This window comes from Leucoraja erinacea, chromosome 9 (genome assembly GCF_028641065.1).
Source record: "Leucoraja erinacea ecotype New England chromosome 9, Leri_hhj_1, whole genome shotgun sequence".
In the NCBI taxonomy this organism is placed as follows: domain Eukaryota; kingdom Metazoa; phylum Chordata; class Chondrichthyes; order Rajiformes; family Rajidae; genus Leucoraja; species Leucoraja erinaceus.
In genome coordinates, this window is record NC_073385.1 from 15,517,400 (window position 1) to 15,542,944 (window position 25,545).

Sequence of the window (25,545 nt, forward strand, 5' to 3'; positions counted from 1 at the left end):
ACACACAGCTCACTCAGGTCAGAAGCAAAACGTGTTTAACAAAATGTAAACTAGGTGCGGCACGGTGGCGCAGCGGTATAGTTACTGCCTCAGTGCCAGAGACCCGGGTTCCATCCTGACTACGGGTGCTGTCTGTACGGCGTTTGTACGCTCTCCCCGTGAGCTGCGTGGGTTTTCTCCGGGTGCTCCGGTTTCCTCCCACACTCCAAAGACGTGCAGGTTTGTAGATTAATTGGCTTGATAATAATTCATGGCTGAATAAAAGGGCATATCTTTAAAATGGATAGGAAGGAATTGCAGATGCCGGTTTACACTGAAGATAGACACAACATGCTGGAGTAACTCAGCGGGTCAGGCAGCATCTCTGGCGCCAAAGGATAGGGGACGTTTCGGCTCGGAAACCAACTGCAATTTCCAGAGATGCTGCCTGACCTGCTGAGTTTCTGCAGCATTTTTGTCTCAGCTTTTGGAAGGAGATGAGGAGGAATTTCTTTAGCCAGAGTATGGTGAAGCTGTGGAATTCATTGCCACAGACGGTGGGGGAGGCCAAGTCATTGGGTATTTTTAAAGCCGGGATCGATTAGTTTTCGATTAGTTATGGGCCTGTCCCACTTACGCAACTTTTTCAGCGACTGCCGGCACCCGTCATAGGTCGCCGAAAAATGTTCAACACCTTGAAAATCCAGCGGCGACCAGAAAGACGCCACGACTCTTTGGACGACTGAGGAGACGACTCATGGCCGTACGGGCGACACCCTGGTGACATGTCGCGGGGTGAAGCCTGTATGGCCGTGAGTAGTCGCCCAAAGATTCGAACCTTGTTCTGGTCGCCGCTGGATTTTCAACATGTTGGAAATTTTCGGCGACCTGTAATGACCTATGACGGGTGCCGGCAGTCGCCGAAAAAGTCGCGTAAGTGGGACAAGCCCATAAGGGCGTCAAAGATTACGGGGAGAAGGCAGGAGACTGGGGGTGAGAGGGAAAGATAGAACAGCCGTGATCGAATAGTGGAGCAGACCCGATGGGTCCCGAATGTCTTATGACAATCTTAGCAATGTGGAAAGTTGCAAAGGTTTGACCTATTTACAATAAAAATCACAAGCAACAAAAATGGTGGAAAGTCTGTCGGTCTGAAGAAGGGTCTCGGCCCGAAACGTCGCCTATACCTTCGCTCCATAGATGCTGCCTCACCCGCTGAGTTTCACCAGCATTCTTGTCTACCGAGGAGCAAAAATGGTGCCGTTTGAATCGACCCTGGGGTCAGTGAGATTGAAATTCGTGTATTTTACTTTACTTTAGACGTGAGAGATACAGCGCAGAGACAGGCCCTTCGGCCCACCGAGTCTGTGCCGACCAGCGATCGCCCCATACTCACACTATCCCACACACACTAGGGAAAAATGTTCCCTATGTTGGGCGAGTCCAGAACCAGGGGCCACAGTCTTAGAATAAAGGGGAGGCCATCTAAGACTGAGGTGAGAAAAACCTTTTTCACCCAGAGAGTTGTGAATTTGTGGAATTCCCTGCAACAGAGGGCAGTGGAGGCCAAGTCACTGGATGAATTTAAGAGAGAGTTAGATAGAGCTCTAGGGACTAGTGGAATCAAGGGATATGGGGAGAAGGCAGGCACGGGTTATTGATTGGGGACGATCAGCCATGACGGGCTCAAAGGGCCGAATGGCCTCCACCTGCACTTATTTTCTACGTTTCTATGACAAGTTACAACTTACAGCAGCTAATTAACCTGCAAACCTGTGAGCATTTGGAGTGTGGGATGAAACCAGAGCACCCGGAGAAAACCCACGCAGTCACAGGGAGAACGTGCAAACTTCCTACAGACAGCAGCCGTGGTCAGGATCAAACCTGGGCCTCTGTCGCTGTGAGGCACCAACTCTGAGTTTGAGTTTAGTTTATTGTCACACGTACCGAGGTGCAGGGAAAAGCTTTATTTGCATGCTAACCAGTCAGCGGAAAGACAATACATTCTTACAATCGAACCATCCACAGTGTATAGATACATGATAAGGGAATAACGTAAATAGTCCAAGGTAAAGTCCGATCAAAACAATCCGAGGGTCTCCAATGAGGTAGGTAATAGCTCTAGTTGTTGGTAGGATGGTTCAGTTGCCTGATCACTGCCGGGTAGAAACTGTCCTTGGTCAGTTTAGGTTCTCCTTTCTTCTTGCGTATGGCGTGCACAGCCTAAAGTTGTAGATCAAGGGTAGACATCCAGGCCAGGACAGGATCAGTTACTGGGTGGATGGCTTTGATGCCCCCAGGGAAAAGCCTCAGTGGGCTGTCATTCATGATGTGTGTGGGATGTTCTAGTCTGGATGTCCGCAGTCTGTCATCCCCCACTAATGCAGGTGACGGGCTGTTCTTGCATGGAGGGTGCGGATTCCGTTCAGGGTCGGCCATTGCTTGCGATGGAGGGCAAAACCCGGTGGGTTCACTGTGGGGTCTGTGGTGATCTCTCCGTTGTTGGTGTTGGCATCTTTCCGGGCTCTGCGCCACTCAGTCTTGGAGTCAAAGTCTTCCAGGGATTTAACGGGAGCCCAGAAGGGTTTGCGGGATTTCAGGCACGTGTTGGGCAGATTGGTCAAGTCAGCGTGGGTGGGAGGGTCAGGGTTGGCCTCGATGGGGCACCAATCTTTCAACATCCTCATCCTTTTGCGTATGCTACGAGGGGCGATATGAGATGAGGTTAGTTTTCCGTTATTCTCACGTGCTCCAAGGTACAATGAACCTGGAGGTGTGCGTTTTCAGGAGAGGGGAGAAGAGGGAGTGGCCGGGGTGCGACTGGTCCTTGATGACACTGCTGGCCTTGCCGAGGCAGCGTGAGGTGTAGATGGAGTTAACGGAAGGGAGGTCGGTTTGCGTGACGGTCTGGGCTGCGTCCACAATTCCCTGCAATTTCTTGCGGTCTTGGATGGAGCCGTTCCCAAACCGTGCCGTGATGCATCCCGATATAATGCTTTCTATGGCGCATCTGTAGAAGTTGGGGAGAGTTGGAGGGGACATGCTTGCCAACTTCCAAAGCCTTCTAAGGAAGTCGAGACGTTGGTGTGGATTCTTGGTTCTTGGGTGGCCCTGGAGAAGTTGTTGGTGATCTTGACTCCCAGGATCTCTTCTTTGGCTCCGTCAATGCAAACTGGGGCATGTGTATCACTTCGCTTCCTGAAGTCCATCACTATCTCCTTCATCTTGCTGGCATTGAGTGAAAGGTTTAGGAAGGAACTGCAGACGTCGGTTTTTATACCAAAGATAGACGCAAAATGCTGGATTTGATTCGAGAGAACTATATTTATCCCAGGAGGGAAATTGATCTGCCAACAGTCATAAAACACAAAATATATGAAACATGAAATTAAAGTGACGAGTGGAAAGGATTGGGGATGAGCAAAGATTGGGGGGGGGGGAGGTAATGGGAGTCAGTCTCAGTCTACCCCATGACAGAAGGGGGAGGGGTTGTATAGTTTGATAGCCACAGGGAAGAAGGATCTCCTGTGGCGTTTTGTGCTGCATCTTGGTGGGACCAGTCTGTTGCTGAAGGTGCTCCTGAGGTTGACCAGGGGAAGTCCAGGACAAGGGGGTCACAGCTTAAGGATAAGGGGGAAATCCTTTAAAACCGAGATGAGAAGAACTTTTTTCACACAGAGAGTGGTGAATCTCTGGAACTCTCTGCCACAGAGGGTAGTTGAGGCCAGTTCATTGGCTATATTTAAGAGGGAGTTAGATATGGCCCTTGTGGCTAAGGGGATCGGAGGGTATGGAGAGAAGGCAGGTACGGGATACTGAGTTGGATGATTAGCCATGATCATATTGAATGGCGGTGCAGGCTCGAAGGGCCGAATGGCCTACTCCTACACCTAATTTCTATGTTTCTATGTTTCTATGTCATGGAGGGGGGTGTGAGCTGTATTGTCCGGGATGCTCCGCAGTTTGAGGAGCATCCTCCCATCCAAGACCAACCTCCCGTGAATCCGACTACAACTCCGCCCCCAGGATAGAGCCGGCCTACCAGGAACCGTAACTCGGCGGGACAGGCAGCATCTCCGGAGAGAAGGAATGGGTGGGGTTTTGGGTCGAGGCACTTCTTCAGGCTGCCTGTCCCGCTGAGTTACTACAGCATTTTGGGTCTTATCTTGAGGGAAGAGTTGTTCTCTCGACACCAGGACACGCAGTTCGCGATCTTCCTGCTGTACTCCGCCTCATTGTGATTTAATATCCGGTCCGCGACGATGGAGTCATCGCGTCATAGAGTGATACAGTGTGGAAACAGGCCCTTCGGCCCAACTTGTCCACACCGGCCAACATGTCCCAGCTGCACTAGTCCCACCTGCCCGCGTTTGGCCCATATCCCACTAAACCTGTCCTATCCATGTACCTGCCTAACTGTTTCTTAAATGTTGCCTCAACAACCTCCTCTGGCAGCTCGTTCCATACACCCACCGCACTTTGTCGAGTTGGCCTACAACTTCTGGCTGTGCACGCCACACGCAAGAAGAAGAAGACTGCCCTTTATGGGAAACACTTACCCCTCAGATTCCTATTAAATCTTTCCCCCCTTCACCTGAATACTCTTGTACACTCTGGAGCTTAGAAGGATGAGAGGGAATCTTATTGAAACATACAAGATTATTAAGTGCTTGGACACGCTAGAGGCAGGAAACATGTTCCCGATGTTGGGGGAGTCCAGAACCAGGGGCCACAATTTAAGAATAAGGAGTAAGCCATTTAGAACAGAGATGAGGAAACACTTTTTCTCACAGACAGTTGTGAGTCTGTGGAATTCTCTGCCTCAGAGGGCGGTGGAGGCAGGTTGAATGGCGGTGCTGGCTCGAAGTGCCGAATGGCCTACTCCTGCACCTATTGCTATTGTCTATTGACCTATGACGGGTGTTGGCAGTCTCCGAAAAAGTCGCGTAGGTGGGACAGGCCCTTAAGTTTCAGTGAGATCTGTGCAAGGATGTTCCCGTACTCTGCACAACAGACTCTGTGCATCCAGGCTCTGGTGATGTTATTTATGCCAAGCCGTGACCCCCCCCCCCCCCCCCTCTGTTTCTCGCCCGCAGGTCACCGATGACTTGATCGTGTCGTCCGCGGAGTGTGCCAGCGACGATGAGGACCTCGACGAGTGCGAGCCGAGCTCAGGTGGGTTAGGTCAGTCCAATTTTGCTTGCTTCTTCTTCCCCCTTCTCCCTCTCCCCCTTCCCCGCCTCCACCCCTTCCCTTCCCTCCCCTTGTTGTCAGCCGCGCGTTAGAAAGAAAAACAAGCTAAAGAAGTAAGAATTTTTTGAATAAAAATCCAAAAAAACCCAGCACACAAAGTCGTGAGGGTCAAGAAAGGGAGGGGTGTCTCCGTGGTGCGGTGTGGGAGAGGAGAGCGCGGCTTTAGGGACAGAGGCCATCTTTAGAGCCCAGCGACAATCGCCGTGTTATTCTCGTTATAAAGGTGCAATAAATTGAATCCATTAAGGATATTTTTTCAATAAAGAGAGCAGACATCGAATTAAGCGGAGCTGCCCTAACATTGAACCAAGGATAAACACAAACAGCTGGAGCAACTCAGCGGGACAGGCAGCATCTCTACGGGGGGAAAGGAATGGGTCATAGGAGTAGAATCAGGCCATTCGGCCCAACAAGTCTACTCCGCCATTCAATCATGGCTGATCTACCTCGCCCCTCCTGACCCCATTCTCCTGCCTTCTCGACAATAGACAATAAAGGTGCAGGAGTAGGCCATTCAGCCCTTCGAGCCAGCACCGCCATTCAATGTGATCATGGCTGATCATCCCCAATCTGTACCCCATCAGGGAATGTTTCGGTGATTAGGTGACGATTTGGGTCGGCACTGTCTGAAGAAGGGTCTCGACCCCAAAGCCCAAGCCCTCTCCCCAGAGATGCTGCCTGTCCCGCTGAGTTACTCCAGTTATTTTTGTGCCTGTCTTCGGTTTTAAACCAGTTCCTTCCTAACACGTTGAATCCTTCTGGGGCTCCCTCTTTGGACTAAGATGAAGGAGACAAGCGGACAATGGTGATGAAGATTGCACCTTGATAGGCCTGACCTCTCCTCACACCAGCCCAGGGGGACTTCTCCAGGGGGGGTCAGTGGGTGCAGATGGGGCCCTGACCCCCTCACAAGGCAAAGCACAGCCGCTGAGAGACTAAACCAACGACGGGCCCATAAACTGCTTTGAAAATGTTGCTGTCAGAATCGCAAATGAATGCTGCTATAGCAAAGTCTTGAATTCACACTCCTTTTTTTTGTGTTCACTTTTCCACTACTCATTGACCGGAAGCACTTTGCTTTCTGCAGCCGGGCCTAACTACCAGCTCGATGTGTGCCCTGCAACAAACAAAAAATAGGCCACAAAAAAAAATTTGTATTTCATTTCCTCTCTCTCCTTCAAATACCTGCCCACGGGTTGAGGCTATCACACTAGAGAACAGATATCAAAGAATTTCTGTGTATGAAAGTTCAACTTTAATGTAGAATCATTCTGCAGGCCTGATGATATATGTATACACATACCATCAGAGTATGTACGTTTATATATTGATATATATATATCTAAACAGTAGTGCAGATATGAAAAGGGATATGGAGAAGCTAATTTACACAGCAAAAATATTTAAACCCCCTTATCTATTTATTAAATTTAAAAATTAATTAATATCGGGTCATCGGTCTTTGATATTAGTGACTGATATCAAGAAAACCAAGTTTTATCAAATTTCAAGACTCGAAATTTTGAAACGTTTCCCTGAGTTTTTTAATCAACTTTTTTTTTAATTTTCACAATTTGGGCAAACCTGTGTACGATTTCAGATTTGAAAAGATAGGCCTTTAACAGCCCTGAATCATCCCATCATGCGTTTACACAGAAATTCACGCCTTCATGCCTTTACCTTCACAAGCCAACAAGCTCACAACCGCATGCGATGTCGTCCTCTCTATTCTTTTCTATCTGCCTGTTTTAAGTTGAATTCCGTCATAATGTTTAATATCTAACATCGCCACGCCACTTCACTTCATCATGTGCCGCATGTAATTTTGGTGGTGGATAACAATACGGTCAATATATATATATATATATATTATAGATACATGTATGTTATAAATATATATATTCATTTATACTTTGTGTAAAAAAAAAATTTCAAAAATTAACAATCACCTTGAACTTTTTTTGGAGACTTTTCGTTTTTTAATCACAAAAAAAAAGTCGTGATTATTTTTTTTTCAATAAAGTTTTCGTTTTTTTTTGCGGGAAAAAAAATGTTTTTTTTCTCTGGAGGCAACAAAATCTTTTCTTGCCATCGAACAAAGCAGCAAGGGTGATGACTTCCACCCTGGACTGCTAAAGAAAGTTGTGTATGAATGACCAGTGGAAACAAAGTAGAATCCTGTTTGCCCTCTCCCCCTCCATCTCTTTCCCCTCTGCCCCCCTCCCCCCCCTCTCCCCTTCCCCCTCTCTCCCCCCCCCTCCCTCCCTCTCTCCTCCCCCTCCCTCCCTCTCTCTCCCCTCCCTCCCCCCCCCCCCCATCTCTCCCTCTCTCCCCCCCCCCCTCCCTCTCTCGCCCTCCCCCCCTCCCGCTCCCACTCCCTCTCTCTCCCCTCCCCCTCTCTCTCTCTCTCCCTCCTCCCTCTCCTCTCTCTCTTCCCCTCTCTCTCACCCTCTCTCTTACCCCCTCTCACCATCTCCCTCCTTCTCTCTCTCCCTCTCTTCCCTTGTCCCTTCTCCCCCCCCCCCCCCACCCCCCCCCCCCCCCCTTCCCCTTACCTCCCTCTCTCCGTCTCCCTATCTCCCTCTCTCTCTCCCCCTCTCCCCATTCCCCCTCTCACCCTCTCTCCCTCACCCTCTCCCCCACCCTACTCTGTATAAACCTTTTAACCTTTGAGGTCATAAGTTCATGTGATAGGAGCAGAATTTAGGCCATTCGGCCCGTCAAGTCTACTCCGCCATTCAATCATGGCTGGCCTATCTCTCCCTCCCAACCTCAATTCTCCTGCTTTTTTTCTCCCCATGACCCCGACCCCCCCCCCCCCCCCATTCCGATCAAGAATGTCCCTTAAAAAACATCTCTCTCTTTTTTTTGTCCTCCTTTTAACAAGACAATAACTTTTATTCAAAGAAACGACAGATGGCACAAAAAGAATTTTATTGTCGGGCATCATTGTTATTTTCTGAGTGACGATGAATTCATCTTTGACTTGGTGAAGAAGCATTTGTACGCGGCATGCCCGTGGTACTAACTCCTTTCCATGAGCCTCGGGGTGTCGCAGGTCTCGAACCGGTGCATGGATTGAGGGTTCCATTTTGTGTGTGTCTGTGTCTCGTGCAAACTCGTCATGGGGAGGGTTCAGCCATCCTGTCCGGATCATTTTTTTTTTTTTAATTTCATAACAAGTTGTACTCGGTGTTTGTGGCCATGGGTATCTGCCGAGCCTCTGCCTCCTCAACTTCCTCTCTTGGAACTGCTGGAGCCCTTGGTCTGTGTCTGTCATGACTGCCGTTCAATGTTGTGACGTCACGTGATTCTGTTCTCTGTTTTTGTAGAGATCTGTTCAATCCCCCCCCCCCCCCCCCCTCCCTCTCTCTCTCTCTCCCCCCCCCCCCCCCCCTCTTCCCTTATCCTTCCCTCCCTTCGCCCCTCTCCCTGACCCCAAAGGAATTCCTAGAAGGGCAATACTCAAGCGAAATTTAGAAAATAAACTAGGAGAAACCATAGATCAGCGGTATGAACATTGACTTCTTCAATTTCAGGTAGTCCCTGCTTTCTCCCTCCTTCCCCTCCCATTCCCAGCTCTCCCACAACCAACTGTCTCCGCCGCTTCCTTTCTTCTTCCCCCCCCCCCCCCCCCCCACCTCCACATCAGTCTGAAGAAGGGTCTCGACCCGAAACGTTGCCCGTTCCGTCTCTCCATAGATGCTGCCTGACCCGCTGAGTTTCTCCAGCATTTTGGTCTACTAACCATTAGGACTGGTCATTAAAGGCGGTGCTGGCTCGAAGGGCCGAATGGTCTCCTCCTGCACCTGTTTTCGATGATGCCTTCTCAACTCTGGGGTATTCCTCCAATGTATTAAACCCCGGCAGTGGGAGTTGGCGGGGCTACCAGATGCCCCAAATTGGTTTGACTGCAGACAAAAATGCTGGAGTAACTCAGCGGGTGAGGCAGCCTCTATGGAGCGAAGGAATAGGTGACGTTTCAGTTCGAAACCCTTCTTCAGACTGATGTGGGGGTGGAGGGGTGGGGGTGGAGAAAGGAAGAGGCGGAAACAATGGACTGTGGGAGAGCTGGGAAGGGATGGGGAAGGAGGGAGAAAGCAGGGACTACCTGAAATTGGAGAAGTCAATATTCATACCGCTGAAACAATTGGTTTGACTGAGCTGCAAGCATTAGGGGAGAAGATTAAAAAAACTGCCGCCAAGCCGTAAACGTCTACCTTTTACAGTAAGACATTCATCGTACTGACGAGGTTGTTGCCAGGACTCATGGGGCCTGAGCTACAGGGAGAGGTTGAGCAGGCTGGGACTCTATTCCTTGGAGCGCAGGAGGATGAGGGGTGATTATATACGGGTGCACAAAATCATGAGAGGAATAGATCGGGTGGAGTCGCTTTCCCAGAGTAAGGGAATCGAGGACCAGAGGACATAGGTTTAAGGTGTGCTTCCAAGAATACAACCAACCCTTTCTTGCACCATTGGAATCAGTGTCACAGTCATACAGTGTGGAAACAGGCCCTTCAGCCCAACTTGCCAACACCAACCAATATGTTCAATCTACTGCTTAAGAAAGAACTGCAGTTGCTGGAAAAATCGAAGGTACAAAATTGCTGGAGAAACTCAGCGGGTGAGGCAGCATCTACGGAGCAAAGGAATAGGCGATGTTTCGGGTCGAGACCCCTCTTCAGACCTGTTCAATCTACTCATGCAGTCCCACCTGCCTGTATTTGGCCCATTTCCCCCTAAACCTGCCTTATCCATGTACCTGTCTAAATTCGTATTTTTAGTTTTAGTTTTAGAGTTACAGCATGGAACCAGGCCCTTCGGCCCACCGAGTCAACGCCTGCCAGCGATCCCCGCACATTAACACAAGCCAACACACGCTAAGAACAATTTACACTCACACCAAGTACACAAACCCAAGCCAATTAACCTACAAACATGCACCAAAGAGGTAAATAGTAGTTCAGCACTGCTCTCTGGTTGTGGTAGGATGGGTCAGTTGCCTGATAGCAGCCGGGAAGATTTAAAGTCCCTGAATTAATATGCGCGTCCACCTGTAAACTGTTTGTGGGGTGTTACACCAGTCGAAAGCAACTCCCAGAAGAGCTGATACATTGAACCAGGCAAAGAGCCAGGCGATAAGTTTCTTCACATGTCAATGCAGGTTGGAAAAGCCAGCACTAATTCCACAAGGAGCGGAACGAGATTGTGGTCTCGCCTGGGCAGGCTCTGCTGCCTGAATGTTATCAGCGCAGACAGGTGGATGAGCCGCAATGGATAAGTGGACAGACTTAGCTCACAAACCTACCCTGGATCACAGCGGGTGGGAGGAGAGAGACGGCTTCCGCAGAAACATAGAAACACAAGATACAAGATACATTTATTTGTCACATGTGCCAGTTGGCACAGTGAAATGTGATCACTATACAGCCATACAATAAAATAAAGAACACAACACACGATAGAGTTCTACATAAAACATCTCCACAGAGCAGAATCAAAAGTCTTCCCTGACCGTGTCGGGGAAGGCACCTACAAATCAGTCTCAGGCCCCTCTGATGTTCACTCCGACGTGGTCGGGGGGCCAACCTCCGGATGGACCTCCAAATCGGCCGCAGTCGCCGCTACGGGCATTCCCCCCGCCGCTCAGGGCCCCAGGGACTCCGCGATGTCGGTCAGAATGTTGGCACTCCGACGCCCCGCGGAACAGCGGGCCCAATGCTCCGGGCCAACCTCAGCGGCATTGGACCTCGGCAAATCGGCCGCTTCCTGCCGAAGCTCTGAGTCCCCGGTCTCCCGACGCTCCCCAGCTGGTAGGCCGCGGGGGTCCGGGCGGAGATTCAAGCGCTGGCGGCCCTCAGCAAAGGGCCCCAGGGACTCCGCGATGTCGGTCCGCGCTGCCCGCGTTGGGAGCTCCGTGAACCACGGCCCCGCGATGTTGGAGCAGCGGGCCCAATGCTCCGGAGCTTCAAACGGGCGATCCGGGAAGGCATTGCCCGCTCCACGGCGAATCCAGCGTCGCGCCGCCGCTGCCGAAGCTCTGGTCCGGTCTCCAGGGGTAGGAAAAGGCGGGGGTACTGATTGTGGATGATCAGCCTCCGATCCAGCTCGGTAGGCCGCGACTCGGTGGGGGGGGGTCGAGGACGTGAACCTGGGCAGGTGACCGTGTAGAAATGGGTCGCATCCTCGCCAGGGAAGCGCTGCTGGGAAGCTACGTTCAACATCCCCTGTACCCCTCAGCCCGTCCCCCTCCCTTCCACATAGCAAAAAACATTTAAAGAACTCCCAAAACAGGGAAACTGCTGAGGCTCTACAAACTAAAATTTTTGTGAGCGAAAAAGGAAGGATGTGCTGGCTCTGGAGAGGGTCCAGAGGAGGTTTACAAGAATGATCCCAGGAATGAGTGGGATAACCTATGATGAGCATTTGACAGCACTGGGCCTGTACTCGCTGGAGTTTAGAAGGTTGAGGGGAGACCCTATTGAAACTTACAGAATAATGAATGGCATATATAGAGTGGGTGTGGAAAGGATGTTTCCACTGGTGGGAGAGTCTAGGACCAGTCACAGCCTCAGAATTAAAGGCCGCTCTTTTAGAAAGGAGGTGAGGAGGAACTTCTTTAGTCAGAGGGTAGTGAATCTGTGGAACTCATTGCCACAGAGGGCTGTGGAGGCCAATCAGTGGATATTTTTAAGGCAGTGATAGACAAATTCTGGATTAGAACGGGTGTCAAGGGTTAAGAGGAGAAGGCAGGATAAATGGGGTTAGGAGGCAGAGATCAGCTACGATAGAATGAATGGCGGAGTGGACTCGATGGGCCGAATGGCCTGATTGTAACTCGTGAATTTGGGGAGGTGACAACTAGAGGGTAGACACAAAAAGCTGGAATAACTCAGCGGGTCAGGCAGCATCTCTGGAGAAAAAGGATGGTTCAGGTCGCTTGTTCAGACTGAAAGTAGATAGGATGGAACTAGAGGTATGAAAGGGCCATATCGCAGAGGGGGAAACAGTGAGGGAGAGTCTCACACAACCCCTGTCTGAAGAAAGGTCTCCACGCAGAGTAGGGGAATCGAGGACCAGAGGACATAGGTTCAAGGTGAAGGGGAAAAGATTTAATAAGAATCCGAGGGGTAACATTTTCACACAGAGGGTGCTGGATGTATGGAACAAGCTGCTAGAGGAGGTAGTTGAGGCTGTGACTATCCCTTCGTTGAGAAACAGTTGGACAGGTACATGGATAGGACAGATTTGGAGGGATATGGACCAAGCATAGGCAAGTGGGACTTGGTTAGCTGGGACATTGTTGGCCAGTGTGGGCGAGATGGGCCGAAGGGCCTGTTTCCAGACTGTATCATTCTATGACTCTATGACCCGAAACGTCACCCGTTCCTTCTCTCTCTCCAGAGATGCAGCCTGTCCCGCTGAGTTACTCCAGCTCTTTGTGTGTATATCTTCAGTTTAAACCAGCATCTGCCGTTCCTTCTTAAGGGTCTGTCCCACCATGCGAGTTTACCCAAGAGCTCTCCAGCGTTTTTTTAAAAATCTAACTCGTGGTAAGTATGTAGAATGTACGTAGCGGGTACGTCGGAGCTCGTGGATGTCCCGTAGCGGCTCGTAACGCTAACGGCAGGTACTCGGGCAACGTGGAAACTCGTCAACAGTGTGAAATATTTTCAAGAGTAAAAAAATACTCGTGATAAAGGTACCACAAGTTTGATTTTTGTTTTCAACTCGGGAGAGCTCTTGGGTAAATTTGCATCGTGGCCGGGCCCTTTACACATAATAACTGGAGGGTATAGGTTTAAAAGCCCTGTCCCACGGTACGAGTTCATTCAAAGAGTTCTCCCAAGTTTGCCCTGATTCGAACTCGGAGATTTACGTTAATGGCCGCTCGTCGGTACTCGGGGCTCTCATGGACATTTTTTCAACATGTTGAAAAATCTTCACAAGTCTTCCCACGCTTACCTGCCATTAGCGAGTCTTCCCGAGTACCTACGAGCCGCAAAGAGACGTCCCAGAGCTCCGACGTACCCGCTACGTTCATTCTACATGCTTACCACCAGTTCGATTTTTTTTTTAAACTCGGGAGAACTCTTGGAATGAACTCGTACCATGGGACAGGGCCATTAGTGAGATGGCAAAGACTTGTGGAGTTGTGAATCTGCGTTGGTGACTGGAAGAGACTTGGACCAGTCCTGGCCCATCGCCTCGAGAGAACTTGCCATTTTTGGATAGTTTAACCAAAGCCGCCAGTGACAACAGCACTCCCGCATGCAAAGCTCAATCGACCAAACTCTCCATTAATTCATCGCAGCTCTCGAGAGGGGTGCTAGGATGGTGCAAAACGATTTAGACCAGCAGTACTCATGTTTAAATGCATTTGATATTCAAATGCGATCACACTGATATTGAACACATTACTGTAATAGACTCTTGAATTTTAAATCCCCTTTGCCACGGAACCCAAGTGAATTTTCAATCTTGTTTTAAGTAGAGTTGATAAATGACATCCTCACAGTCATTCAGCCGGATAAATCCAGGGTCCAAAATAATATCAAGGTCTGGTATCATAGGGGGGCACGGTGGCGCAGCGGTAGAGTTGCTGCCTTACCGCGCTTACAGTGCCAGAGACCCGGGTTCAATCCCGCCTACGGGTGTTGTCTGCACGGAGTTTGCACGTTCTCCCCATGACCAGCGTGGGAGAACGTGCAAACTCCGAGAACTTCAGTTTCCTCCAACACTCCAAAGACGTACAGGTTTGGAGGTTAATTGGCTTGGTATAAATATAAAAGATCGTCCAATAGACAATAGACTATAGGTGCAAGAGTAGGCCATTCGGCCTATCGAGCCTGCACCGCTGATCATCCCCAATCAGTACCCCGTTCCTGCCTTCTCCCCATATCCCCTGACTCCGCTATCTTTAAGAGCCCTATCAAGCTCTCTCTTGAAAGTATCCAGTGAAATGGCCTCCACCGCCCTCTGAGGCAGAGAATTCCACAGACTCACAACTCTGTGAGAAAAGGTTCCTCATCTCCGTTCTAAATTGCTTGCCACTTATTCTTAAACTGTGGCCCCTGGTTCTGGACTCCCCCAACATCGGGAACATGTTTCCTGCCTCTAGCGTGTCCAAGCCCTTAATAATCTTGTATATTTCAATAAGATCCCCTCTCATCCTAAATTCCAGAAGGAAATAGACAACCTTTCTTGTCGAGACCCTTCTTCAGTCTCAACCCGAAACATTGCCTATTTCTTTCGCTCCATAGATGCTGCCTCACCCGCTGAGTTTCTCCAGCATTTTTGACTACCTTCGATTTTCCAGCATCTGCAGTTCTTTCTTAAACTAAATTAGATGGTTGGCGTGGACTCGGTGGGCCGAAGGGCCTGTATATCCACACTGCATTCCACTGTATATCTTAACTAGACTAAACTGCTCAACTAAATGGCCGGCATGGACTCGGTGTGCCGAAGGGCCTGTTTCCTCACTGTATATCTGAAATAGACTAAACTAAACTCAACTAAATGGCTGGCATGAACTCGATGGGCCGAAGGGGCTGTTTCCACACTGTATATCTCAACTAGGCAAAACTGCTCAACTAGATGGCCAGCATGCACTCGGTGGGCCGAAGGGCCTGTTTCCACGCTGCATATTTTGATCAGAAAGAGTGAAATCCTCACCCTTCTCATGTTTTATTCAGTGATCCCACCCATTTAAACTTTAATGAAAGATCAGAGCTGAAATTGTCTCCGGGAGTTATCGTTCCCAGGATAATTGCGAGCTATTATTGAGCCGAGATGTGAAACTGACTGCCCTAGATGTGAAACCGTTCTAAACGATGTTGGGGCTGAGTCCACATCAGACAGCCCTTTGATCAGGAGCTTTCAGTTGCTCTTTCTCTGCATGGGAAGAGAGGAGTTGTTTGCCACTAAGTACATGAGGAGGCGTGCAGGCCGCTGCAGAGCAGAAGTGTGTCCTGATGACAGCCCTGTATTATCTCCCACATCTGAGGTTCAGCTCCGCGGAATTCAATGTTGACCACGTTTTCAGAATGTTCAGTAGCTGTCGAGACACTATAAGCTGGAGTAACCCAGCGGGGACAGGCAGCGTCTGTGGAGCGAAGGAATGGGTGACGTTTCGGGTCGAGACACCTTCTTCAGACTCTGCTCCTGCGTCGTGCTCTAAGCACGTGCGGCCTTCTGCTCAACTGCCGCCCTCCAGTTAACCCAGAGCGCTGTTGTAAACGCGTAGAGAGGAACCGCAGATGCTGCTCTGTACCGAAGATAGACAAAAAACGGATGGAAGAATGGGTTGACTGGGCTTGTATTCACTGGAATTTAGAAGGACGAGAGGGGATCTTATAGAAACATATACAATTCTTAAGGCCACACCTGAGAAACCGGAGCACCCGGAGAAAACCCACGCAGGCCACGGGAAGAACGTACATACAGACAGCACCTGTAGTCAGGATCGAACACAGGTCTCTGGCGCTGTAGCGATTCGATATGATACGATACAATAGAACTTTATTTATCCCAGGAGGGAAATTGATCTGCCAACAGTCATAAAACACAAAATACATGAAAAATGAAATTAAAGTGACGAGTGGAAAGGACTGGGGATGTGCAAAGATTGGGGGGGGAGGGGGGTGGTGGAGTCTCAGTCTACCCCACAACAGTAGGGGGAGGAGTTGTACAGTTTGATAGCCACAGGCAAGAAGGATCTCCTGTGGCGTTCTGTGCTGCATCTTGGTGCGAGGCAAGATGCGAGGTCTACCGCTGCACCACCTTACCAGCCCGGAGAAAACAGATGGGTGACATTTCGGGTTGGGCCGCTGGTGAGAAATTCCATGCCACAGCTCAGTCAATGCCTGTCGCAAGGAAAGCACAAAGTGCTGGAGTAACTCAGCGGGCCAGGCACCATCTCTGGAGAGAATGGATAGATGCACCAAAATGTTTCGTTTAGTTTATAGATACAGCATGGAAATAGTCCCTTCGGCCCATTGAGTCTGGGCCGAGCAGTGATCATCCCGTACGCCAGTTATATGTCGTATACACTAGGGACAATTTACAGAAGCTAATTAACTTACAAACCTGTACTGAACACAAAATGCTGGAGTAACTCAGTGGGTCAGGCAGCATCTCTGGAGAGCATGGATAGTTTTAGTTTAAAGATACAATGCGGACACAGGCCCTTCGGCCCATCAAGCCCGCACTGACAAGCGATCCCCACTTATTTACCCTGCACACACTGGGGACAATGTTTACATTGATAACCAAGCCAATTAACCTACAAGATCTCGGAGAAAACCCACGCGCTCACGGGGTGAACGTACAAACTCCGCACAGACAGCACCTGCAGTCAGGATCAAGCATGAGTCGACATGATTACAATTGAGCCGTCCACAGTGTACAGATACATGATAAAGGGAATAACGTTTAGTGCAAGATAAAGTGTGGTAAAGTCCGATTAAAGATAGTCTGAGGGTCTCCAGTGAGGTGGACAGCAATTCAGGACTGCTCTCTAGTAGGTGGTAGGATGGTTCAGTTGCCTGATCAAGCAAAGGGGAAGATACAGAGTGCAGAATATAGTTCTCAGCATTGTGGTGATTAAGGGTTTGGACACGCTAGAGGCAGGAAACATGTTCCGGATGTTGGGGGAGTCCAGAACCAGGGGCCACAGTTTAAGAATAAGGGGTAAGCCATTTAGAATGGAGATGAGGAAACACTTTTTCACTCACAGAGAGTTGTGGAATTCTCTGCCTCTGAGGGCGGTGGAGGCCGGTTGCTTTCTAGATGCTTTCTAGAAGGAACGAGATAGGGCTCTTAAAGATAGCGGATTCAGGGGATATGGGAAGAAGGCAGGAATGGGATACTGATTGGGGATGATCAGCCATGATCACATTGAATGGCGGTGCTGGCTCGAAGGGCTGAATGGCCTCCTCCTGCACCTAATGCCTATTGTCTACTGTGGTGCATCACCTCCAGAGACAAAGTCCAATGTACGCAATGGGGTAGAGGTGAAGATTTGGTGGGGACACCAAGTGCTGGAGTAACTCAATGAGTCGGCCAGCACCTCTGGAGAACATGGATAGGTGACGATTCGGGTTGGGAGCCCAGCTGAGTTACTCCAGCACTTCGTGTCCTTTTTTTGCAAATCGGCATCTGCAGCTCCTTCTGGTTGCTACATTTGGGGAGGGGGGTGGCTGTTGCCCTGGGCTTCTGTGCAGGCGAGAGAGGGTGGGGTCCAGAGGAGATGGGGAAATGATGTACAGCGGGGTGGCACAGTGGCACAGCGGTAGACCTGGGTTTAGATCCTGACCACGGGTGCTGTCTGCACAGAGTGTATTTCTAGAGGACTAGAATATTAAAAACAGGAATGTAATGCTGAGGCTCTATAAGATGCTGGTCAGGCTGTATTGTCAGCAGTTTTGGGCCCCATATCTGAGGAAGGATGTGTTGGCTCTGGAGAGGGTCCAGAGGAGGTTTACAAGAACAATCCCAGGAATGAGTGGGTTAGCATATGATGAGCGTTTGTCGGCACTGGGCCTGTACTTGCTGGAGTTTAGAAGGATGAGCGGGGGGTATCCTCATTGAAACTTACCGAATAGTGAAAGGCCCGGATAGAGTGGATGTCGAGAGGATGTTTCCACTTGTGTGAGAATTTAGGTCATAGCCTCAGAAGGAAAGGGCGTGCCTTTAGAAAGGAGACGAGGATGACTTTCTTTAGAGGGTGGCGAATCTGTGGAATTCATTGCCACAGAAAGCTGTGGAGGCCAAGTCAGTGGATGTTTTTAAAGTGGAGTTTGACAGATTCTTGATTAGTACGGGCGTCAGCAGTTATGGGGAGAAGGCAGAAGAATGGGGTTAGGAGGGAGAGATAGATCAGCCACGATTGAATGGCGGAGTAGACTTGATGGGCCCAATGGCCTAAATCTATCCCTATAATTTCCGATTTTGTACGTTCTCCACGTGACCTGCGTGGGTTTTCTCTGGGTGCTCCGGTTTCCTCCCACACTCCAAAGGTTTGTAGATTAATTGTCATCAGTAAATTGTATATTGTCCCTGGTGTGTAGGACAGAGCTAGTGTACAGGGTGATCGCTGGTCGGCACGGAGTCACTGGCCGAAGGGCCTGTTTACGTGCTGTATCTCTAAAGTCATCTGCCGTTCTCCCGACTGGGAAACGAAATGGAGTTCCATCAGAGCGACAGAGAAGGGGAGGAGAAGAATTGAATTCACATCGACAATTCATTGGGCAATTGACTTCAATCGGGATGAGGGGGGGAGACCTCATTGAAACTGGATGCCCTTTGTGGAATTCCCTGGGCCTCTGTCCCCCCCCCCCCCCCCCCCCCCCCCCCCCCCCCACCTCCCCTCCTCTCTTTCCTCTCCCCCCCCCCCCCTCCCCCACTCCCTCTCTCCCTCTCTCCTCTCCCCCGCCTCCCCCCCCCTCCCTCTCCCTTCTCTCCTCTCCCCCTCCTCCCCTCCTCTCTTCTCTCCTCTCCCCCTTCCTCCCCCTCCTCCTCTCCCTCTCTCCCCCTCTCTCTCTCCTCTCCTCCCTCCCCTCCTCTCTTTCCTCCACTCCCTCTCTCCCCCTCTCTCTCCTCCCTCTCCCTCTCTTCCTCCCTCTCTCCTCCCCTCCCCAAAATGACTTGTTGAATGATGCTGTTTAAAAACTGTTGCCCTCCTAACCGTAGACCTCTCCCTCTCCCGCTAACCTCCCCCCCCCCCCCCCCAAGTGCCCCCCCGCTCCAGCTTGCTGTTTCTGCTTTTTTTAAACTTTCCCCAAATGCAACTTACTTTAAGCATGCATTATTAACATGGCAAGTAAACAAGATGACCCCCCCCCCCCCCCCCCATTCTATGCCAGTCCCCCTGTGCATCAAAGTGTGCACACAAACTCTTTTACACGCCCAGAGGGGAACTAAAATTCACTGGCTTTTTTTGTGTTTAAACTGGTGGTGCGAGTTAAAATGAGGAATGGATTTAAGTTGCAGTAAAACTGGAGATAATGTCACCTCATTTCACAAGGCCCAGGTGACAGGTAACTGCCTATTTGCAATGCCCTTTCTTCTGTGTCTGTGTGCATTTCTGCCTGTTAATCTTTTTTTTTTAAAGTGTGCTGCAAAGGGTATAAAAGAATTGCTATGGTTTAAGATTTTTTTCCCCCCCTCTCAAAACAAAGAATTACTTTGCTAGTGATATACATATAAAACTTGGGGGCTTCCATTTTCTTTCGAAAATTGCTAATTCTTTTTTGATTCTGATGAACATTTTATTGAGGGGGGGGGGGGGGGAGAGGTGGGGGAATGGTGGTGGTGGGGGTTGGGCAGGGGGGGGGGGGGGAGACAACTATTTGTGCTGGTCACTTTTTTCTTCTTTGGAATGAGCTGAATGACAAACCACCTCAAGCAGTGGCCGCTGATTCCGATCGGGGTGGGGTGGACTGGGGTGTTTTTTTGGTAACTTCGATCCAACATCCTACCCTTCTTTGGGTTTTTAGTTGCTTTGGTTGCAATGTTCTTTCTGGAGAGTGTATGGCTCAAAGGGGGACTCCAAACGCGAGTTTGGGTCGGGGAGGGGGAATTTGGAGCCAGTGTGGCGGCACCTGGTGGCCAGCCACGGGCTATAGCGAACCGTCGGCTCAGGAGGGAGGGCGGGGTTGTGCGTCTAGGAGTGGGAGGCGTAGGCTCACGGCGGTCAGGCCCTGGGTATTGAAGGTCGGGTAGGGGAGCAGCACTGAAATGGTAATAGACAATAGGTGCAGGAGTAGGCCATTCGGCCCTTCGAGCCAGCACCGCCATTCAATGTGATCATGGCAGATCATCCCCAATCAGTACCCCATTCCTGCCTTCTCCCCATGGCCCCTGGTTCTGGACTCCTCCAACATCGGGAACATGTTTCCTGCCTCTAGCGTGTCCGAACCCTTAATAATCTTACATGTTTCAATAAGATCCCCTCTCATTCTTCTAAATTTCTGCTGCTCCATTCTCTCAGCATATGACAGTCCTGCCATCCCGGGAATTATACTGCACTGGCTCAATAGCAAGAATGTCCTTCCTCAAATTAGGGGACGAAAACTGCACACAATACTCTAGGTGTGGTCTCACTAGGGCTCTGTACAACTGCAGAAGGAACTCTTTGCTCCTATACTCAACTCCTCTAATAAATACGTTCAATCACACAACTTTGTGTTTCCGACTAATTCTTGGCTGGACTCATGGGAGTCCCCACTGCACTGGATCACGTCGGGGTCACCAACATAGCGGGGACTCGCAGGAGTTCCAGCCAAGAATTTGTCGGAAACACAAAGTTGTGTGATCCAACGTATTTATTACCATTTCAGTGCTGCTCCCTACTCCGACAATGTGCACGGGGCGTTACCCCAAACTTAAATACCCAGGGCCAGATCCCGTGACCAATCCGAGACGCACAACCCCTCCCTCCTGAGCCGGGGGATCGCTATGCCCGTGGCTGGCCACCAGGTGCCGCCACACTGGCTTCTTTTGTTTGGTCTGGTTCCCACTCACCTCCCCCCCCCCCCCCCCCCCCCCCCCCCCCCCCCCCCCCACATCCCCCCCCCCCCCCCCCTCCCACCTCCACCCTCCTTCCCCAACCACCCGTTCCGAGCCCCTGTGCGTCAGAGATGGGGGGGGGGGGGTGGCAACTGGAGACAGCGGCTTCACATTCTGCAACATCGCGGGTTCTACCCCTTCCAACCTATTTCTCCCCGGTTTGCCCCCCCCCCCCCCCCCCCCCCTTGAGATTGTTTTTTTACCCTGGCCATTCCTCGCTACCTCTCGGTGGCAGTGTCAAAGCCAAATGCCGGCACTCCATCCTAGTGCTGAGTGAATGCTCTACCTAGAGCATTTCAGTGTACTACATCCAGATCTAGACCCAGACCCAGATCCAGATCCTTAACTCACAGCAGCACAAAACTCTTGCCTTTTTTTTTTTCTTATTAAACCATTCTTCGGGCTTGTGTACCTGCATCTTTTTTTGGGGGGGGGGGGACGGGGGGGGAACGGCAGACGGCAGACGCGGGTACCAACACCACCTCACCCTAATGTTCCAGACAGAGTGAGTGGATGCAAACAAATGTCCTCCAACACACAAAAAAATTATATGTGTGCTCTATGATTTTTTTTTTGCGTGGAATATTTAAAATTGACTTCACACCGTTTGAAGTGGTTTGGAGCATTTTGGGGGGGGAAAACAAAGATGATTTTTTTTTTAATTCGGGGGGGGGAGTGGAAAAAAACTGTTTATAAAGTTTAAAACAAATGATATTTATATATCTCTTGACTGCATGGTGGAAAAAAGTTGCAGCTTAGGGTTTGTAAAAAAAAAATGTCAGTGTTAGAGTTATGTTTTTACTTTCCATAAAATGGGCATGTATATATGCTCATATTTGTATATCCCCTGTCCCTTCCCTTACAGCTAAAAGTGCTAATGCGGCGAGATCGCCTGGCCCCACCCTAACATGGACATGGCAGCTTTTGTATACATTCACCCCCATCATTCTCATCTCCCCCATATTGCATTCATAAGGCAAAAAAAAAAACCCTTGGATATGTTCAAAAAACCTCATCTCTCTCCCCCCCCCCCCCACCCCAACTCCCCCCTCACTCATTCCCTTCCATGCCATACATCTTCTCCCCACATCCCCTCCTCTCCACTACCCCTCCCCCCCCCCCCCCCCACCTCTCCATCCATCATCCTCACACCTTGTCTCACTCTCCCCTCCCCCCCCCCACCCCCCACCCCCCTCACCCCTTTTAGGAAGAGTTCACAAAACTAAAAATGTACAGTAATCCGTAATTTATCTAATGGAATAGAGACACAGAGAGAGAGAGAGAGTCTAATTTAAGAAAATATTTAATTTAAAAAAAAAACAATACTATCTCGACGTTTAATAAAAGAGGAGCCTGTTAGATTTTTGTAGATATTTAACGACACAAAAACCAGAGAGCTATTAAACCTGCACGATGTGCGGCGTTTTTTTTTTTTATTTGTAGTCGATCCTGATCTATTTTAAACAACAACAAGCAACAAAACAAAAAAAAAGCAGATATCGCCTATTGGTGCAGTTATTTTCATGTCGTGTGGTGTGAATGTAAATGTATCGTTACCTCTCCCCCCCCCCCCCCCCCCCCCCCCCCACCCCATCCCCACCTCCCCTGTGATCATTATGTCAGCCAGTTTAAATTTTTTTTTGCTAAACGACAACTAAAAAAAAAAACAAATTTGAGAACGATACAGCAAACGTGATCAAGAGAATCTTACACAACTTTCTTCTTTGTTTTTTATATATAAACTTTTTTCCCATGCCAAAATCATGCGAGCAATTTGTTGATGTAAGTTGATCGAGAATTACATGGTAAAGGGCCTGTCCCACTCTCCCGAGTTATTCACGAACTCTCCCGAGTTATTCACCCTTGATTCAAACTCGCAGAATGTTCGTAACGAGTCCATAGGAGTTCGTAGATATATCGTAGCGGCTGTTTATGCTAGCCCTAGGTACTCGTGGCATCGGGTAAGTCGGGACGTTTTTTTCCAGCCCGATAAAAAATGTCCACCAGTAAAAAAAAAAATGGTCAGGATGAAAGACATTGCAACTTTTTACTCGTAAGGAGGGCATCGAAATAGTCATGGGAATTAGTAGACATACTCATAGGAGTTTGTGAACATAGTCATGGAAGGTCATAGGAGTTTGTAGATTACCACAACCTTGATTTTTTTTTAGGTCCTTTAAACTCAGCAGAGGTTTTGAATTAAGTCGTGAAAGTGGGACAGACCCTTATCTCTACTTATGTATCTGGATGTGTGTGTGTGTGTGTGTGCATAATATTTATATATATACATATATAGACCTTCTTGGCTGCGATGCTTTTTAAAAAATGAAATCCAACAACCTCATTCTTTTCAACCTATCCTCCCTGTTTAGTGTTTTATTTGGTTTATTTTTTTATAAATCGTGAATGTTTATATGCTAAACTGTGCTGGTGGGTGCTGGATTTTCTTTTAAGTTGCTCTGCCACTTTATATAGTTATATAGATATATTTTTAAATTAATGGAATGTGTTTTTGCGCTCTGCTGCATCTGTGTGTGGCATGGCTTTGAGTTTGGGGTTGACTTTGTTGGTGATGGATTTGGCGTTGGGTGCTTGTGGAGGTTGTTGTGTGTGTGTGTGGTGGGAGGGGGGGGGGGGGGGGAATTGGGACAACCGAAGGGTGGTCTTAACATTGTTCTCTCTTGTTCCTTCCTCCTTTTTCCCACCAACCCCCTCCCCCCCCCAACCACCACCAAGGAGGTGAACTAGTTTTCCCTATAGTGTCAGAAGAACCTTTAGCCACCTCACCCCTTGGCACCCATGCCCCCGCCATTACCTCCCACCCTACCCTCTTCACCATTATTGGAAGCACCAAAGACCCCCTGTCCTCCGCGACCCCTGAGATTGGGTTGCCTTGCTCGGACCGGGACAACGATGATTGTGATGCTGGCCTGGTGATATCGGGTTATGCGTCGGGGCGACCTCTAGACTCCGACGCGCCCCCTCTTGATGATGAAGATTTTCACCACGACTTGTCCTTGGTAACAGATAAGACCATGTTGTCCACGTCGACCTCGGAAGGTGACTTCAAAGCGCACGCACCCAAGTGGGAGTACAAGGACACGAGATCAAATAGACCGCCCGAGACCGGCGGGATCTCGGCCACTGAAGTCTCTCGCCCCGGCCTCGACACCTCTCCGGTCTTGGGCAAGTTGCCAGCGGGCAAGTTGAACACACGGGAGCAGAGGCCGGCCCAGCCGGGCTCAGCGCTCTTCCCGTTGCCCACCGGTCACGAAGCAGACAGCACCAAGGCGAGGAGTCCGCTAGTCACCTCACCCATGTTCCGTCATGTGCCCACAGCAGCCCAGACCACCGAGGCGGGAGTGCGTGGGACAGCGGCGGCGGGAGTGGCCGAGGTGGTGCGGGAGTCGAGTAGCACCACCGGCATGGTGGTGGGCATCGTGGCGGCAGCAGCCCTCTGCATCCTCATCCTGCTCTACGCCATGTACAAGTACCGCAACCGGGACGAGGGCTCCTACCAGGTGGACGAGACGAGGAACTACATTAGCAACAGCGCGCAGACCAACGGCAACGCGGTCAAGGAGAAAAGCCAAGGTGGTGCCAAAGTTGGCAACAGCGGCATTGGCAACATTGGCATCGACAACCACAGCGGCAAGAAACACAGGAACAAAGACAAAGAGTACTATGTGTAGTCCCGGGGGGAGCGATGGACAGACTTTAAAAAAAAACTCCTCCAGAGAACACACACACACACACAGACACACAGAGAACAGAAACAGATCATAGAGATGAAATGTGGCGTGGTGCAATCGACATGAATTTTACACACTTTTTCACACACACACACAAACACACACACAAACAAACTTTTATGGAAAAGTGGAAAAACAAACTATTTTTGGGGGGGGGGGAGAGAAGGGGAAAAAAAGACGATTTCCTAAAACAAAAGCTCCCCTCACACACGAGAAATATGTGATCTGTTACTACTGTGTGCCAGCTGGCTATTACCGAGGTGTAAGTGCGTAGATATATATATACACACACACACTCAAACACACACACACACACACACACACACAGAGCCACCCTAACCCCACTGGGAACTTTGGACATTCTGGTCCGAAGGATTTGAAACTCTACAATCCACAGCTTTTTGTCGGTTTTTGTACCCTGGAGGCGACTGTTAAGACTTTGTGACATTTCGCATTTTACTGTTGCATTTTTTTCCCTTCTACCGGCGGTTGTTTCAATTGTTGTGAAGGCTGTGTGAACTGATTTTTTTATTTCATCCCCCCACCCCCTCTTTTTTTCTTATTTTCCCGTCTCAGCATCTTATTTCCACTTTGCTGCGTGGAGCATGTGATTGTAACGGAATATGTACAGATCAATGGACAGAGTCCCACACCCACAGCGTGGACCTTGGGAGAGGTGGCGGGGGGGGGGGGGGGGAGGGGGGGATAGATGGTGTGTGTGTGTGAGTACGCATGTGAGCGTGTGTATGTGGTTGTGAGCATGTGTGTGAGTGTGTTAGTGAGTGAGCTTATGTGTGTATGTGCTTGTGAGCGTGTGTGTGTATGTGAGTGTGTGTACGCGTGTGTGAGTGTGTGTATATGTGTGTGTGAGTGTATGTGTGTGTGTGAGTGTTGTGTGGGTTTGTGTGTGTGAGAGTGTGCCTGTGTATTTGAGAGAGAGTGTCTGTGTGTGTGTCTGTGAGTGTGTGTGAGATGGTGTGTGTGAGAA

The 25,545-nt window shown here is 49.7% G+C and overlaps 1 protein-coding gene across 8 annotated transcripts in view; it reads left to right on the forward strand.

Moving 5' to 3' along the window:
• nrxn3a (neurexin 3a) overlaps positions 1-25,248 on the forward strand; it is a 1,361,409-nt gene extending 1,336,161 nt beyond the window's left edge. For 2 of the 8 annotated variants that reach the window (XM_055640185.1, XM_055640192.1), the window contains 2 exons: positions 5,076-5,154; positions 23,542-25,248. In XM_055640185.1, the coding sequence (XP_055496160.1) occupies positions 5,076-5,154; positions 23,542-24,497 (1,035 nt within the window). In that variant the 3' untranslated portion in view covers positions 24,498-25,248. Of the gene's footprint in view, positions 1-5,075; positions 5,164-21,670; positions 21,930-23,541 lie in introns of those variants that run through there. The other 6 variants (XM_055640186.1, XM_055640188.1, XM_055640187.1 and 3 more) reach the window with 6 other exon arrangements.
• The last annotated feature ends 297 nt before the right edge of the window (positions 25,249-25,545 follow it).